This window comes from Nannobrachium achirus (assembly GCF_963921795.1).
Source record: "Nannobrachium achirus genome assembly, chromosome: 10".
Taxonomy (NCBI): domain Eukaryota; kingdom Metazoa; phylum Chordata; class Actinopteri; order Myctophiformes; family Myctophidae; genus Nannobrachium; species Nannobrachium achirus.
The window spans coordinates 39,608,930-39,623,190 of record NC_137819.1 but is presented as its reverse complement, the minus strand read 5'-3'; the positions used below and the strand labels follow the sequence as shown (position 1 = coordinate 39,623,190).

The 14,261-nt window shown below is 42.1% G+C and overlaps 1 protein-coding gene across 1 annotated transcript; it reads right to left on the bottom strand.

Annotated features, from left to right (window-relative positions):
- Positions 1 to 6,343: 6,343 nt before the first annotated feature.
- LOC308293035 (sodium-dependent lysophosphatidylcholine symporter 1-B-like) lies at positions 6,344 to 7,915 on the bottom strand (the record flags this gene model as incomplete). Its single annotated transcript, XM_080735465.1, has 1 exon — positions 6,344 to 7,915. One exon carries the CDS (start codon positions 7,913 to 7,915, stop codon positions 6,344 to 6,346), a length of 1,572 nt encoding a protein of 523 aa, XP_080591591.1.
- Between the last annotated feature and the right edge of the window lie 6,346 nt (positions 7,916 to 14,261).

Sequence of the window (14,261 nt, the reverse complement as noted above, 5' to 3'; positions counted from 1 at the left end):
GGAGGAACAGTCAGTCATTGATGGAAAAAGTAGGCTACTCACATTTTTTACTGAAGTAAAAGTATCAATACTGCAATGTAAAAATAAAAGGGAAAGTCAGGAATTAAATATTTACTTGAGTAAAAGTACAAAAGTAGGCTATCAAAATGTATTTGAAGTACCACAAGTAAAAGTTGGCCTACTACTTATGCAGAATGTCCCATTTCACAAGTTTTCTAATGTATACAAAATTATACAAATATTTTCACAATGTCGAGTAGAAGTAAAAGTACCTACAGAAAATTGGAAATGCTCAATGTAGCCTACTTTACACCACTGCAGCCAGTCAGTCAAAGAGGCTGTTACTGCCTGGATTCTGAGTAGCTTACTGTAGCCTGATGCATTTTAAAAAGTGTGCTTTGGATTCACTGTTGTGAATCTCTCTATTTGAAATAAAAAGAATGTTTATGTTTCGTTTGAATACAACTATGTTTGCAATTTCTTTTACTTGATATTTAATAATCCCTACAACTATTTGACAGCGATTATTTTTTGATTACTTTTAGGCAACTCGATAGAATCACATTTACACTGCATCTAAAGACTCCACCTTTTACACAAAAATCGCGCATTTTTACCCCAATGTTCCTATCAGCTTCTCCTGAAGCTATTGTATTCGCACGATGTACACTTTGTAGAAAAGTAATGTGTGGGTTTGCTATGCAAATCTTTCCCCAGAGTGTCTCCTACGCAATTTTCGTCATCAAAGTATCAGGTTACAGTTTGCTTCAGCAGTGACGGGTGCGCAGCGAGAGCCTAGCTAGCCGAGAGCCTGTATCTTACAAGAAGTTGGCGGCCCTTCGGGCCACTCACATCTAGAGTTCGGCCCACTCACCTCTTCACAGCAACATACTGTCTGTCTGTCTGTGTGTGTGTGTGTGTGTGTGTGTGTGTGTGTGTGTGTGTGTGTGTGTGTGTGTGTGTGTGTGTGTGTGTGTGTGTGTGTGTGTGTGTGTGTGTGTGTGTGTGTGTGTGTGTGTGTGTATGGGTGTGTGTGTGTGTGTGTTGCTAAAATGAAAACATTGAAATAATGAAAATAAAACATTGGCAGGCCTATTATAGTAACTAGACGCTGGGCCGCCCTAGTCGGCGACCTGGCCAACTCGGAACAATGTAAATAGGGAATGAATGCCCCGCCCTTTAATGCAAACCCCATTATACCTGTTTTCATAGGACCCGTTTTGACCATCTGTCTGCCTGTGTCCATTTATGCCCATATATGGAGATATCTGTATCTGTCTGTCTGTCTGTCTGTCGGCGTCCATTTTATGTCCATATATGGAGATCACTGCAGTTATAGTTCTGGGTCCATTTTATGCCCATATATGGAGATATCTGTCTATCTGCGTCCATTTTATGCCCATATATGGAGTATCTGTCTGTGGCTCCAACTGTGTTGCAGACACACTGCCGGTTCCCCCTTTAATGCAAACCTCATTATACCTGTTGTCATAGGACCCGTTTTGAACATCTGTTTGCCTGTGTCCATTTATGCCCATATATGGAGATATCTGTATCTGTCTGTCTGCGTCCATTTTATGCCCATATATGGAGATCTTTGACCATCTGTTTGCCTCTGTCCATTTATGTCCATATATGGAGATATCTGTATCTGTCTGTCTGCAATCCATTTTATGCCCATATATGGGGGCATTCATTTTATGCCCATATATGGAGAACGCGCGTGCCGGTGGGACGAACGGTTCTCGAGATACGCGGATTACATACATACATACACACTCACAGAGATTTTTTGTTGACTCATGTGGCGTACGTGATGTCAGAGCCTTTTATGAAGTGATGTCACAATGAGTCAGAGCTTTCGCCGATTTCCTCCGGAACAGCCTGATGTCAACAATCAACCCCGCATAAGGAGATTCCGAACGTTTCGCGCCGGTTCGGGAAAACCGCGCGTCGGGTCGGGTCGAGACCCGGCACTGCACTCCGTGCCGCGGCGGGGAACGCGCGTGCCGAATCTGAAGCCGGTGGGACGAACGGTTCTCGAGATACGCGGATTACATACACGCAGACAGACAGACACGCAGAGACTTCTCGCATTTATAGATAGATAATAATAACACAATTAGGCCAAAACTTTTTTTTTTTTCAAAAAACTTTTTTTTTCAAAAAACTTTTTTTTAAAAAACTTTTTTTTTTCTCAAAAATCTTTTTTTTCTCAAAAAAATATTTTTTCTCAAAAAAATATTTTTTCTCAAAAAAATATTTTTTCTCAAAAAAATTACAAATCCATTTGATTGCTGGTATACCGTGAGGGCCCCCAGAGGGGGCCCGAGCTCCAGATTTGAGGGCCCCCGAAGGGGGCCCGAAACTCTAGTAATAATAATTAGCACAAAATGAACAACAATTATCAAAACAAGTGTGTCCTTATGTTTTATTTATAGCCTATACAGTACCATAAATGTTACACAAATGTATCTGTAAATGTGTTAACTCGATCTCATTGTGTGTCTACAGGCCTATATAGCCATAAAAAGAGGGGGAGTTTTGTATAATTCAGGCACACGATTTCTTAAAGTCAATTGCATATTCTTTCTTATATGGATTGCTCCCAAATTGAAACAGAAGCAAGGAAACAGTAAGCTCTTTCCAGCACAATACCCAAATGTTTTCACCAAAATGTACAGTATATTATTCCCAGCTTGTGCTGCAATAATTCACTCAATATTCTTCTCACATGGTCCTGTGTTTGCTGATCGTATTATAGTGGGAATGGGAATAGGCCTGGAATAGGCGTAGATAGGGGATGCCAATGCCATGCCCTTGTTCAACTTGTAGGTCATCACCAGTGTTTTGAATTGGAAGCGAGAAGCAACTGGGAGCCAGTGAATGCAACGCAGAAGTGGAGAAAGGGAGTTGATTTATTTGTTGATTAAATGCAATATCCTTTGCGAATAAATAAAGCTAGGGACAATAAGCAATTTATCTCCCGGTAGTCGTCCTTGCATGAATGCCTGAGTGTGATAATAATCTATTATTTCTACGAATGCCTTAAAAATGAAAGCCTCTTGCACAACACTTGAATATATTCAAGTGTTGCCTGTTCTTTTTTTGTACAAGCATCTAGCAGCAATGCACACAAATACAACTGGCTAATAAATCAGTGCAAATATAATTGCAACACGTACGAATACAGTCAGTACAATCCTGTATGTTTCCAAAATATTTAATCAGAGTGGAAATGTCCATGCATTGTCCATTCCATGTCCATGTATCTCAATTAATTGAGTACAAAGGACCCCAATGTAAACAAGCCATAGTGCTTTCTTGGGTTTACATCCTATTAGTAGACCTTGTATCTGAACTGTACTGTCATCCTGTTTTCCTATGTGAACTGCTAATAATGTATTCAATCAATCGATCAATCAATCAATCAATCGATGCATTGTCCACTCCAAAGAGTGAACCTGGGGATAGCATATACCATCGCTTGGAGTTCTGGGCAACAGGACATCATCATGAGCATAATTGATTAAACAATTAATATTTATTGGTTCATTAGTGAGCCCTGACTATACGACAGTACATTGATAAACTGAAGAGCGCTGTTGTTGTCATGCTGTTATATGCTAGAGTGGGTTGTTGTTGCTTTGTGCTCAGTTGTGTTGGTGTGTTGTTGCGTTGCGTTGTGTTGTATACAGTGTTATGTTTTGTTGCAGTAGTTAAGGTGTTGCTACTATGCCTCTTCTCTGCTTATCTTAAGGCTGCGGCTGGTGCAGAGAGATAAAGAGGAGAGGAGAGGACCATATACAAGCAAAGTGAGCGATGTCAGGTCTAAAGTAGAGAAGGTGAGCAGGAGGAGAGGAGAACCGATAAGAAGATGAGAGGAGGAGGAGGAGACACTGTTACTCATCCACCACATTCCCTCTCTTCATGACTCAGACAATGGATAACGCACCCTGCACAGGTCTGTTTTTACACAGTCAGGGTTAAACTGACACTCCGATTTTTGCAGTGTAGAAGCACCCACAGATGCACAGACACACGCATGCATGCACGCACGCACGCACGCACGCACGCATGCATGCACACATGTCATGCATATTATGGTACACCTTTGCTGCTCTCTTTTGTGCGTATCTCTCTCCACCTCTCTCTCCTCCCAGTCCCCAGTGACAATGACTGGATGTATATATGACAGAACAGGAGCCAACTGTGTCAGGGATCACCTCAACACTGTGTACCACATCTTCATCTGCAATTACCTTTCTTTCCACCCACCAACGTGTGTTGCGTGATAATTGCAGTATACTGTATGGTGTGAGAGGTGTGAGACAATATGATACAGTTCTATGACAGTCAAAACTTTGTGTGTGTGTGTGTGTGTGTGTGTGTGTGTGTGTGTGTGTGTGTGTGTGTGTGTGTGTGTCAAGGACCCCCAAATTGATATGTATTTGGCCGCAGACCCCCGTTACATCTGAAAAGGTTATTGTCTTTGTGTTAAACATTTTCGATAGATGTAGATCGCAGGTGTACAAGATCGTAGCGTGTGAAGAGATACTGGAATAGAGTGTGTGCCTATTTTGATTGGTGTTGTATAAATGCAGAATAAAAACACTCAAGAACATGACAGTGATGTGTCTCTGGTGTACAACTATTCACACTTTCAAAAACACTTAACAAAGCACTCTCTCAGAAATTCAATTTGTCACAATAATCATGTTAGATTGAAGATCCTGCATGTGCAAATGTGGCTGTAGAGTATAAGAGTAATGGCACTGTGGCCGGTTAGCTGACACTCAAGCCTTTTCAGCATTCATTCGATGGCGTGAATAAGAAGCATTTAAATGTATTCATGGTTTCATTTCTGGGCTCTGCATGGCTATATTAAATGTATCTCACAGCACCATTCCCTATTCCATATCAATCACTCTGATTTATTTTTCAGAGAATTCTATTACTGTACACTCCCAAATACAAATGGTTCTTGTTTGGTATCAGAAATGGTTTCTTTGAGGGTAGTGGAAACCTTTTTGATGCTAAAACGAATCCCGTACAGAAAGGTTTTTCATAGTGTTACTCAATGTTACCCAAATAGGGACTAGCTTCCAGATGATATAGCATATTTAATATGCAGCAGCATGGAACGCATACAGTGTAGCATCACACCAATGCAACAATGTTGTAAAAGACAAGTAGGCAACTGTAACTGTAAACGGTGTACATGTGGGTGGAGGACAAAAAATATCCCACAACCTTAATTAGAATCGTCCCAAAAAATAGTGTGTTTGTGTGTGTGTGTTAACTGTGTTTCCATCTCTAACTCCACGTTCAGCAGTTGTTCAATTGTCTAAAAAACATAATACAAAAATCAATAACGCATGTACCTTGCCCAACATCAACTTTATCACCTTCAGATGTGTCTCTACTTCTCATAATCCCCAAATGTTTAAAATATTTTCCCAAATTTTGGCCTGTAGGCGGCTGTCCTGTGATGCGATTTACATCACAAATGGGCGTCAACAAGCAGCGCACTCCCAGTCCCAACTGCCTGCAAGCAGAGATGGAGTGAGGGGGAGGGGGGCAGTTCCAGAGAGAGCAACATCACAGTCTGTCTGCTTCACACCAAGGGGCTGTAGGCTAGTGGCCATAAAAGGGACAAGGACCCTATATGGGTATATCAGTTGGATCGGCGGTTTGACATAGTGGCTGCGTAGTGGCCCGAACCTCTAGTAATATTAGTGTATTTTAATTGCAAATTTAGTCAGTAGTAACATTGGCAGCATAATGGAAACAGTTTATTTCCTTAATCATTTTGAGCAGTGCTCCTGGAAAGAGCTAAGCTCCAACATCTGGCTTTGTCCGGGCTCTAAAGCGTGGCCTACATCTTGCCTACATCTTGGCACAAAGTGCTCAAAGTTTGTTATAAGCCAAGGGTCACATTCTCCACGAGACACTTAATGAAATTAACTCACAAATAGCACCACTGACATCACACTAGGTGTGAAGTGAGTGGCAAAAAAGGTAGAATTTGGGGGTAATTTTTTGCAAAATCTTTTGAAATAATAATGCAAAACGAAATCAGGAAACAACAATAATGGAATCTTTACTCGTGGCCCACAAAAACAGTTCTGGGAAACAATGTTCTAGACCATTGGTTCTCAAACTTTTTCATGTCAAGGAAGGACCCCCAAATTAATATGTATAAACATTTTTGTGCCAAGACCCCCATACAAAATGTGTGATTTTAGCTGAGAATAGCCAATGTAGCCTAAAAGGGATAAACTGATTTTGATGCTATATATTAACCAATTTGGCTGAGGACCCCACCTTGAGAACAATTGTTCTAGACCATGTTGGTGAGCTCTGCCTCTGTCGAGTCCTCTTGAGTCCATTTCTGAATTGGTTTGCTGTCCCGCTGTTCCTGGAGCAGTTTGCAGTTCACTTTCCTCTTCTCCTCATCGACTGGATAGTAGTAGAATACAACCAAGCCGACCAAAATGAAGACGATGGGCACAGCAGAGACCAGCAGTTTCAGGGTTATATGAACCGCCTCGGGTTGTTGGTTGTAGCCTCGAGTAACGTAGCCCGCAAAATATAAGCTCAGTGTGGAAATGCCCACAGAAAGCCCAGAGCAGAACTTCCAGAGGAAGATGTACAGTGAGTAGAAGATGGGTTCGTGTCCGACGGAGTCAGGGTTGTGCACCTCGAAATCATCGATCACATCAGGAAGCATCGACCATGGCAACAGTATGGCTGCGCCTATGCTCACTCCGACACAAAGGGAGAAGATGTAGGTGAGGGTCAGGTTGCTCTCCACGCATACTAACAGAATGGTGAAGGGAACAGCACAGAGGTTTCCAGCATAAAAGGCTGTCTTCTTACCGAACCTGGTCAGGAACCATTGCCAGAAGGGGACACTCAAGACAGCGGCGATCATGGTGACCAGTAGAATGGTCTGGAAGTCATTTCTGAAGCCCAGTGTGTAGGAGCAGAACACGGCAAAGTTCCCCTCCAGGAGGTAGAACGCCATTGCTGTGAGGAGGACACCCATGTTCAGTATGGCAAAGGGTTTATACCCCATAATCCTCCTTATTGTTTGGAAGAAAGACATGGGCTCAGGCTGGGCACGGCGCAATTCATCTCTCTCTTTCACTCCAAAGAAGAGAACTGTGGCGCCGAAAATGTAGATGGCGCTCATGGCACACGAGGCCATCATGTATGCAACCTTTGTGTCCTTAAGGGAGCCAGGAGAATCGGCAGCATTGGCGGCAAGCGGGGAGGTAGAATTGTCGATGTCATCGATGCACGGTGCGCTGGCCATACCCACTATCTGCCCCTGGACAGCTGTACCGATCAACATGGCCAGAACCTCCACAGTCATCCTGTAAGCGCTGCACGAGTCCCTCTCCTTCTGCTCTGAGCTGATGAACATGGTCAGGGTAGAGTAAGGCACATGGAAGCACGTCTGTAGCGTCTCAAAGAGGCAGTAGAACACCAGGTACCAGGCGATCTTGCCGTGATCCGCAAAAGGGGGAACGTACCACAAGAGGGAATACGCCAGCACAGCGAACGGCGTAGACAGAACGATCCATGGCAGCATGCGGCCAAACCGCGTCCACGGGCTGCGGGACACGACAAAGCCCACGGTGGGGTCCGTTATTGCGTCCCACGCTCTGCCTACGAAGACGACTATGGAAGCGTAGAGGGGGTTCAGCTCCGCCACGTCCAGTAGGTAGATCTGCAGGAAGAAGCCCAGGGCAGTGTCTGTGATCTTGAAGGGCACTGAGCCAATGGCAAAGCACAGTTTATTGCATATCGACAAGTTGTTCTTCGGCTCACGCTTCCCGTCGGCCTCAGTGCCATTGCCTGAGTTGGTGCCATCTGAGCTGGTTGCCTGTTCATTAGATAAACTCATTCTCTATGCGCATCTCTGTCCTCTCTGCTGCTGTCCTTTATAGTTATGATTATTAGAGAGAGAGAGAGAGAGTCACAGGATCATGTTACACTCCTACAGGACATGTTTATCGCTGGTTTCTAAATTGGGAACTGTAGTAAACATGATCTAATGGAGAGCAGGAGAGGTCACAGTAGAAGAGCCTAGCTGCAGTGGCTGTGTGTGTGCATGCTGTCATAATTAATAGTAGAGAGATGGACCTGGGTTTAGCCTGGCCTGGGGACCGGGTTATTATGAGGTCAGGGGTTGAAATGGGGTTTTGAATATGCTTATGGGTGTAGTAAAGTCTACAATATGTCTAATGTTAAGTATGAAACATACTGGGTATAGTGAAGTCTACGCTGAGTCTACAATATGTGTAATGTAAAGTGGAGCAGTAAACGTCAGCTCTCTCACATATTATTGTAATGAAATATTGTTAAAATGTCTTGCCAGTTATCATTAATTAAAATGGTGTGAGTGACCATACACCCTTGTTATATCTGGCTGCCAGTATCCCTTGGGCCTGGCCAATCAAAATGTCAATAGAAGAAATTCACAATCACAAAAAGCGTTTTAGAGGAAGAAATATATATGTTAACATTTTAACAGAAAACACAACATATAAGCTGTGTTGTTTTGCTATAGTATCTAGCTACTGTAAATACATGTACTGGAATGGAGTAAGAAAAATAAACAAAATTAAATTAAATTATCCAGACAGCAATGGCATTTATGACTGTATAGTAGCAGCTCATTTTACTCACATTAACAACCCTTATCTGTCTTGCGGATTCTCCAAAATTACCGTAGTTACCTACAGCACCTTTGAGTCTGCCAATGAACCTTGATGGGAACCAAGAGTTCCCCCACTTCCAACATGCTCACTTGGCCTAGCTGAGCTTTGCTGGGTCATCAACAGGAGGGTGGACCACAGGAGACCTATTACTCATTTTCATATACAGCAATTTGGAGCCATTTGACCATTAAGACTTGAGGCCGATTGTACAAATGCCTTTCTAAACCAGTAGTTTTCACACTTTAAAGATTTGAATCTCAAGGAAAAAAGAAAATGCTGATTTACAAGCTCGCAGCGCTGCACGAAGTATGCTTGTGTATCTGCTATTTTTTAATAGCCAATGCAAAGATTTAAAATTACACAGATGCTTTCCCGGATTTAATAACCACATGAATGTGACCCCAATTGTGACATCATTGCGGGTTCAGAGCTGGTGGAGTTGACATCCGTCATCTTTGGCGTCTCGTCTCTCTCAAGTGTCCAATAAAGCCCATGCTGTACTGTCAATAATAATAAATAAATATGTATAAAAAATCGTATATTTGGATTTGATATTGCTATTTTTAAACCATCACCACATTTACAGGGAAATGTGGACTGGAAGTTTGTTAGCACTATGCAGCAATGCCAATGGAAACAAACAGAATCAGCCAATTCCCTTTGTTCTGCATATCCCAAGACAATGTTTATTTTCTGCTGTTCATAAGCTGTTTTCTGGACCCCTAACCTTAAAAGCCTGTCTGCATCAGAGTGATTAGAGTGGGTCTGTTAGAGGCAAGGGTTAATGACTAGCTAAAGGCTGAAGTCTTAAGTAAGTTAGAAGATTACTTTCTTGCCTTCGAATAACTGTTATTATTGGAGAAGGAATTTAAAAAAGGCAATTCAGCACATACAGTAGCTGCGATTGATCAGTTTGTGTTGTTATACAGATTCCCTGTCTGATACTGTATGTCTGAAATTAGGAAATTAAGCTGCCTGAAACAGCCACATGCTACAGTATATGTAATAGTTTTATTTCTCACACAATTCATTGTAAAACTGTCCAAATGTACTACAAATCCATATTTAACCGAATGGATAAAGTGTGACATTAATGGGATTCAAACGGGAGAAAAGGTTTTCTTTAGTTAGTTTCTTTTTTTTTCTTTTTCTTTTTTTTTTCTACAAATGCCTTAAAGACAGCGCCAACCAAATGACAATCAGCAGGAAACAAAGGAGGCAAGAAACTATGCCCAAGAAAATAGAGTGAGAGGGGGAAAGAGAAAGAGGGCAGGGAGAGAAGAGTGAGTTATAATTATAGCCCCTGAAGTCAATCCTTCTCAAGCTGATCAGAGCATGAGGCCTATAGCCTATAGAATGGACTAACCATCTCCAGGACTATACCGCGCTTCCTGGCAGGTAAGGATTATAGATTGTTTTATTCCCTTTTCAAAAAAGGATATACAAAATTAAGAAACATTTACTCAGAGTTGAGGATTTAATTTTATTTTTATTTTTATTTTGTGATTAGAGAATAGTCATAGTTGTTTGAGGCAGTAATGCAGTAACCCCCAACCGTTGGACAGCAACTTGAGAATAGTTATTGAAACCTTGTTTACTTTTCTTAATGGATTTGTTTTTACCCCCTAATGTGGTGTGAAAGATAAAGTGTACATTGCATTTGCCTAGATGTCAGTACCAACCCAGCAGACAATGTTGACATTAAGGTGCAGTAGTGGTTCTGGTACAATAGTTAAACTGTAATTTAATTCACATTAAAATCAGTAGTAAGCTACTCCCCAGTTCCCAAATGCAGACAGACAAATGGTTTTCTGTAATAAATGTAATGTCTTAAAATACTTTGGCAGGTAGCTATAACATTCATACAAAAAAGGTCTCACATTTTAAACCCAACAAATCATTGCAATCACCAGTAAGACTCCCTAATCGGGAGATAAGCGACCGCCACGTCGCATACACAAACTTTAGAAGCCAATTGTAGCCAATCAGGAGGGAATATGGGAAATGGGACAGAACCATGTTGATGACATGACTTTAGAAATACTGTGATTTGCGTGATTGTAGGCCAAAATCTGTAGGAGCAGTGTCTAAAAATATGTTTTGCAAAAATCAGCCTGATGGTAGCGCTAGAAGTGGGCCATGTGAGAAGGTGGTTGTCATGTGATTTGCCATCCAAGGAGTGTGTGTGCAAAGTTTGGCATCGATAGGGCCAACGGTGCCAGAGATGAGTAGGGGCAAAAGTGTGACGTGACGGACAGACAGGCAGACAGAGGGACTGAATGATAGAATTGTAAGGATACTACTACTCACTATATAATAGCTATACAATAGTAATAGAAATAGTAGTTGCTTCAGTGTACAGTATGGAAGCAATGCAGTATACCAATCAAGCTTCAATTGATTTTGCACATACCGTAGACTACACAGTCACACCAATTTAACAGCATGATGCTTTTCGTGTTTGACCATTTAGCATTACACCATGGAAGCTGCAGAGTTGAACCCTATTTTCTTCATTGACCGGGGTCCCACTGGGGTCTATACTTGCAGGCCCACTCTGCATGATCATATGGTCATATTCTGGTTGGACACGTGACTATTAGTTTTTACCAGTGATGTCAAAGAACAATCAAGAACAATTTTGCACACTTGTGAACCCACACTTTTGGAACTTTAAGTACATTTTAAGTACATTTTGATGCCAATATTACGCCAATTATGCCAATTACCTTTGTAATTTTACTCAAGTACATTTTGATTATCGGACTTGTACTTGTAACAGAGTATTTCTGCATTGCAGGATTGATACTTTTACTGAAGAAATCTTTTTCCACCATTGTGAGGAGGATTCTTTGCCTTTTGGATTCTTTTCCCCTCCTCTTGCCTGCCATCCATGTGCTGTGTATTCTAATCTAAGCCCCTGGCGACTTTCCCTTGATGGCTTTTCAGACACGTGCTTCCTCCCTGACACACACACACACACCCTCCACCCAGCGGTTTTGAATTGTCCAAAGTGGATGAGTCACAAGATCAAACGATTACCTCCGTCTCAAGTAGTTTAAATGTAGACAAATGACTTCAACGAGGTGCTGTAGTTTTGAAGAAATACTGTAGGCCTATGTCACGGGTGTTAATGTGGAAACCATGTTGAACTTTTCCCCTTTTAGACATTTTGTCATGGACACTATACAGATGAGCTAAACTGCTTTTCAAAGTATTGGTTGTTTATTCTGTCCCACAGCATCCGATGGGTCCTTCATTTATTCCTACTAAAAGATGCTCAATCCGCTATAACCCTTTTCTTTTATCACATTAAAGCCCTATTTTATGCTCCCTATTTTTGAGATATTTAGAAAATTGTTAGCCCGGAATCCAGACTGATTCGTAAAGTAAAAAGAAAAGAAAAAACTGTCTGGATTCCAGGCTCTAATCTGTTGACAAATCTTGGAAAATTGTGAATAATTGCGGAAAATTTGGAAAACTGTTGATAAGAAAAACTAGAGACACCAGGGCTAATGTGGTTATCACATCATGTGCCGTGCTGTTTGTGTCACTTGTTGCTGCAGCAAAGGACATTTTAATCACATCTGTCAGATGGGATGTAACATAAAAAACAATGCAAGTATTATTAGGTTCTTCATTTCTTTCTTTTCCTTTGGTCGCGGGCGGCTCTCTCGCTCTCATCACATTCCTCCCTCTTCGCTGCATGTGCGTGCAGCTGACCCTTTGGCCCAGGGATTGGAGAGAGTTGATGGGCTTGGTGCCATGTGCCGGTCTTACTCAATTAGCCTGCAAAGTCAAGTCACACTTTATGTGAAGAGCACATTGTATGCAAAAGAGGCTCAATGTGCTTTGTAGGAAGTATAGACACTACAATATAACATGCATTTTAACATTTTAAATGGAGGATTAGGCTACCAGTGTTGGGGAAAGTTACTTTTTAAGAATAGACTAGCAGATTTAGTGAGTTTGCTTCTCAACATAGTAACTAGTGAGTGACTTTAATAAATTACTCTTAATTATTCAAAGTAATTCATTAGAGTGCTTTCAAGTTATCCACTTGGAAACATTTGTATTAGGGCTGGAACACACTGCAAGATATTCCGATTATGCTGTCGCCAACCTTTTTTGGCGCTAGCCGACAAAACCCCCGATCTGACACAAGATCGGCCTTTGCTCACAGAGGTTTTTATCGCTGTGCGTGAAAGCCTCCGCGACAAGATCGTTGTGCCATTCCAGCGCTCTGCAAGAGCTTCCAGAGCGTTTCTGAATATCTGTCAGCTTAGATGTTTGGCTCTATCGCAGACTGAGCTGCGATATGCACTGCGAGGAGCATCAGTTTCAACCAATGAGAAAACAGTACCAGCAGATCGTTCTTTCCGTGGGTGTTGTGTTGTGTTGTGCATCAAACCCAAAACAAGAAGTGGAGACGATAACAGCTCGACTGGTTGACGTCTGGCAGAGACGTAATCCTTGTTTATCGCTCCAACTTTATTCTCTGCTTTCACACAAACTCACAGCAGTGCAAAGTGCCGCTGCACCAAAACATCCATGTCAACCATCCCTGATCTTCATGCTGCTAATGTCGAGTCGCCAACAACACTCCCTCTCATTGGCCAGAGGCGTGAAATGTCTTGCAATGGGGGATGCCTTCTCAGCGAGCAATCGTGCTGTGAAAACCACGGCGACGTTATGACATCCGATTTCATGAAAGACACTTGTGTAATGTGAAATACTTTAACGATCCAACCACTTCAATATCTTGCAGTGTGTTCCTGCCTTAAGTCCTCCAATTGTAAAGAGTTAGCAAATGTATCAATGACAAATCACAGAACATCACAAATTGAATAAATTGCATCCTGAAAAGGGTATGTTTAGCAGGATGATACCCAGCATGCATTTTGTAGACAAATGGAACCGAACAGAGAGCATTCTAGTCTAAAGTTTCTAAACCCACTCTGAGATCTCTAAACAAGTTCCCTCAACCCTAGGTTCCCTAAGATCTATGCTCCTTGAGCCCTGTGTTCCCTCAGTCCCTCATGAATGCATATAGGCAGGAACCTCAGTGTCAACATGCTGGTGGCGAGGGTATCCTTTCGTATAATATGTTGATTGACATAATATCATTTGTCAAATAATATAATTTACTCCACGGCCAAGCGGCTGACTATGGAACATGCGACTGTGAGAACACAGGGCTAACTCTACCTGGGAGTTAGGGAAAGGGGCGAGGTTGAGGTTGGGGGTTAAACAAATATGTGTTGAGGCTGGGTGAGGTTAGGGACAACCATGAGATTAGAACCGACTCAACGTGTGTTTCTGAGAAGCAGACCAACATGGATCCCATCTCCAATGATGTTTGTCAAGCTGAGTGACCTTGGGGCCAAGTCGGCCAACTGACTCCACCTGGGAGTTAGGGAAAGGCGAGAGGTCGGGGTTGAGAGGGTGAGGCTAGGATAGGGACAACCAGGGATTAGAACCGATTCAACGTGCATCCCATTTGCAAAAATGTTTGTCAAGCACTTTGAA